At 38.1% G+C, this 4,603-nt stretch overlaps 1 protein-coding gene across 1 annotated transcript; it reads right to left on the bottom strand.

The window, feature by feature from the left end:
• Positions 1–977: 977 nt before the first annotated feature.
• On the bottom strand, positions 978–4,603 carry LOC127411169 (protein phosphatase 1 regulatory subunit 3C-B-like). The gene is made up of 2 exons (XM_051646544.1): positions 4,415–4,603; positions 978–3,506 (listed from the first exon to the last, which is right to left on the bottom strand). Exons 1-2 carry the CDS (start codon positions 4,426–4,428, stop codon positions 2,561–2,563), a joined length of 960 nt encoding a protein of 319 aa, XP_051502504.1. The 5' UTR covers positions 4,429–4,603; the 3' UTR covers positions 978–2,560.

The raw sequence follows: 4,603 nt of genomic DNA, 5'->3' as shown, positions 1-4,603 counted from the left end.
ATTGGGGTCCCCAAATCGCCCCCAGTGCTAGCCACTCTGGCCTCATACCCGTAGGTAGAAGGACCGAGGCGGGGAGCCACTGGGGTGACTTGCTCCTTACGAAAGCAAGCTGCGACCGCAACGTTGCCATGGTCATGTTCTCGCAATGAGTACATGATCCATCCACGAACGCTGTCTCCGCGTGGGTCACGCCCAGACGACAGACAGCGATTGTGACCGTCAGAAGTTGAGAGGTAATGACTGCAACCAGGAATAACACACAAACGGAAAGGCATCTTTAAAAAGATGCATCTTTAGAAAGACGTTCTGCGTGTGCCGCTCTTTTAGAGAAATAGACTCTTTTAGAAAAATATACTCTCTTATTTTTGCTGAAGTGCCCAGGGGCGTTCTCTGCAGTGCGCCAGTGCAGAGGAGGGAGAAGCCACTGAAATGCGTCATCAGTTCCAGCAGATGAGGTGAATGAACTTTGCAGATGAATTCAGCTTCAATGAATAGAACCGCTCGGCTCTGAAGAGAAAATCTGAATGAGTGGTTGCATACCAGCTCCTTTTATACCCGTATGTCCAGGAAGTGGTATGCAAATACCACTCACCAATTTTCATTGGCCTTTTATCAAAGACCAGAGGTGTCTTGGGATCCCAAGAGTGACCCCTAGTGTCACTACATCGACACAATGTCAAGTGAGTGACAGATAGGGAACACTCAATTTCTCTCTAATCACGCTTTTCCAGATGTACTCAAAGATGGATTAACACAACATTGATTTAATAGGACATTAAGGTTTTTGGTGATTTATATGAGGGAGATACACTTATAAGATGTTCAAGCAGCTGAGGACAAAGTTCCCAACTCACAAAACACTTTTTTAAGTATTTCCAGGTGTGGCATTACATTACTACACAACAAGGTGGTCACTTATTGATTCTTTCTTCTCTTACAATAAACAAAGAAATAAGAGAAAAAAAGGCCCAAAAACCTTGTATCGCAAATATATGCAAACTTTATTTTTATTTTTAAATGGGGAAAAGACTAAACAAATTTATTTGTGAGAATGCTCAAAATGTTTCATACAGCAGACACAGTGGACAGATTAATTCAAGGGAAGGGCAAGGAAGGGTGGCTTGGACAAGATTGGTAATTAATGATATAACAAAATAATAATAAAAAATGTTTTTACTTCACAAACAGTCTTGAGAGTCTAAAGGGGTCCTCTCTCTCACACTCTCTCTTTTTTTTTTTTTTTTTTTTTTTGCACATGACAACATCATTGACCCATTATTTAACCTTGGTATCAGCCTACAATGGTAATTGTACTTCCTGGCACAAGATTAAGCAATTGTCATCAATACAACATTTTCTGTTCCTTTGGTAAGAAAGTATCTGCTAGGAACATAAATGTAAAGTCTATAATACATTGGGCAAGCCAGAAGAGCTCTCTCTGACCTGGGAAACACTCTTTCTCTTTCACACACTCAAGCAGGCCCCCATTTTATTTAAATAGTGGCATAATCTGACAATGTGTGGTTTTTATTTATTTTATTTCAGAACAATCACCCAGACATCCATCCCTTCTTTAATAAAATACAATCATTCTCATCTTTACAGCTAAATCAGACATACCATCACCACACATTCCACTCAGTCTTACTGAAATGCACTTAAACATGATAAAATAACAAGACAAATTCACTATACACTGACATTTGCTCAGCAGAGTCCTAAGGCACAGGATTTTTAAGGCTATTCCAAGGCCATTTGTGTAGCTTATTGCATTCACCTGTTTAGCACACATTTACATTTCCAGCACATCCTGTACAAACATGAGTAAGAAAGAGATACATAGGCACAGATACACATCTTTGCATATTTTTACTGAAAGCTTGATAAACAAAAGTTTCTAAACCAAATTGATTTTAATTCTGATATATTCAAGGGAAATATACATATTAAATATGTCCAACATTAATATTTCTTTTTTTTCCCAATTCCTTTTAAAATGTGTAACCAGGTGAAATTTACCCCTTCAATATGAAGGATAATCTCCCTGGTTGTACATCTAATGTTTATCCCTTCCAGTCTTAGACATATACATTTCAAATCTTGGCTTGATTTATACTTGGCTTGGTTTCCTTGGTTTCATTTTTTTAGAATGCACAGTCTGCAGACTGTGTGTGACACAATGGCAGCACGTTTAAAAAGATTATACTTAAGACAAAGGCACATTTTATACAATAAGTTTAGACGCCCTAGTGGTCTGATTCACAGAAGTGTCTACCTCCAGTAGGAAAGGGGTCATCAAGTTTTACTTTAACAAAAGAATTAAACATCTTTATATTGCACTGCAGCCAACATGTTCTACTTCAAAGAAGCAAGGGTTACTCCTGGTGTCTATTCCACTGCTTCTGTTCCCTCTTTAGTCTGTTTCCAAACATCTGATCTACTAAAATGTATCTAAGACCACAGATCATTCATTTCTGTAGTTATACTGTAATACTGAGAGGCACATAATGTTGCTAAAACTTTTAAACACATTTGGAACTGTTAATTATTTCAGCACAAGTCACCAGTATGGGCCACTGGTCTGAATGTGCCCCCAGCTCTGCCACTTTGGAAAAATGCCATTGCTGAAGGTACTTTCAAATTTATTAATGCCCTTGTCTGCTTTCCTGCCTAACTTTCTGGGTTCTGGTTTCTTTGACTGTGTTGATGAGTTCAGTTTATTGTTTTGTTGCCAAGATGTTGAAACCAGTCTATAATTTCTGCCATCATTGCTGTCCCAGTAAGTCTGCTCTCCAGTTTTATAGCTAATGCAAAATTCAACCTTATTCTGAGGGGGCACGTACCCAGGCAATTCGATGGCAAAGGAGAATGTGTCTGTATCCTGACAACCATACACATTATTCAAAAAGGTGCATTCCACATCCTGGTAGCTCTTCCAGGTGTCGAAGGTGATCCGTACATGGACAGACTTCTCATAGGCCAGGTTACACACTTTGATCGTGCCAGTGAGGGCACGCTCCTGCAGGGTACAGTTCTCCAAGCAAACCGAGTTCTTCAGCAGCCGACTCCGGAAGTCCAGGTAGTCTGCTGAAGGCTGTGGAAAATCAAGAATTCTGCTCTGGACCGAGTTTATGTGGTGAGTGGCTGTGACCTCTAGATCTTCCAGGTCAAACTGCAGCTGGGATGTAGCAGATTCTCTGTTATCAAAAGGAGAGAAGACGTGCACTGCCGTTAATGACATGCCCTTGGAGTCGGCGAACACAACCTTTTTCTTGGCTTTGGATTTTGGAGTCTGCCAGCCCAGGCAGGTGGGCTCTAGGTGGTTTCTGGAGCTCAGGCAAGGCCGGAGGGGTTTGTAGCGGCAACTGACCAGGTTGCGTGTCCTGAAGTCTTCATAAGAGCTCAGGAAGCTGTGCAGGGGGGGCGAATGGGTGATATACAGCTGCACAGCTACGTCCACGGGCATAACTGGACCCGGCATTGGGGGACTGAGGATATGAAGAACTCTAAACACAAACACACAAAGGACAACAAAAATGAGTACAATATCCTTAAGGTTTGCTAAAACATTTCTGCATTCAGATTTATATCTATTTCTCTAAATCTATAATGTTGTTTCCCTTATTTTATTTTTCTAATTTCTATTTAACTCTGAGATCTTACATACTTATCCAAGCTAATTTTTTCTCTCCACCTCCTCATATCTGTTTTGTTTTTTTGTCTTTCCTTTTCCACTATGTTTAAGTTGTAGTTATTAAACTGTAGATTCACATGGGGAAGAAGTGCCTTTGAACTACTTAAACAATCCATTTTGAAAAAAAAAGATTATAATATTTTTAATAAAATTAAGATATTTTTATATCTTTTGTATTTATAGAGCTATTTCTCTAAATCTATAATGTTGTTTTCCTTATTTTATTTTTTTCTTTCTATTTAACTCTTTAATTATACTTATCCAAGCTATACTTTTCTCTAACTCCTCATATCTTGTCTGTTGTGTTTTCTCTCTTTCCCTTTCCACTGTGCTTTAATTATATTATTATTAATAAATGCAAAATAATAAAAAATTATTATGACTTATGAACCAATCAGGACTTACGGCATTATGACATGAACCAATAAGACATAACAATAAATAAATAAACATTTATACTTGTTATACGTAAATTAGATTTAATTTGCACAATTATATGTAAATTAATTTGGAAAACAACGTTTGTTTGTTTGTTTTTTCTTTTTGTTTTTTATTATTATTTTTTTGTCGATTTTACTTTTCTTTTGTTATGTGTATTTATTACGTTTAACAGTTTAATATTACTCAGTTCTTCAACAGCAGATGAAAGAAAACTCTGGTACAAATGCAGACATGATACAGTATTACAATTCTGATTCAAATAGGCAGCTTTTTTCTTACCTTGCGGAACTCATGGAAAAATGCTTTACTTTAAAGTGATCTTTAAAACTTTTGAACAAAGCACATTGTAGGCGACAGGATTCGTAAGCAATTCCAGAGCGCGTGTTTTCGTGCAGAATATTTCAATATTTTAGACTTCACCCCAACTTCTGCCGCCTGTCTGCCTTGCTCTGCCGTCACGCCCACTCA

Source organism: Myxocyprinus asiaticus, chromosome 20, assembly GCF_019703515.2.
Source record: "Myxocyprinus asiaticus isolate MX2 ecotype Aquarium Trade chromosome 20, UBuf_Myxa_2, whole genome shotgun sequence".
In the NCBI taxonomy this organism is placed as follows: Eukaryota; Metazoa; Chordata; class Actinopteri; order Cypriniformes; family Catostomidae; genus Myxocyprinus; species Myxocyprinus asiaticus.
This window is presented reverse-complemented; position numbering and strand designations above follow the sequence as displayed.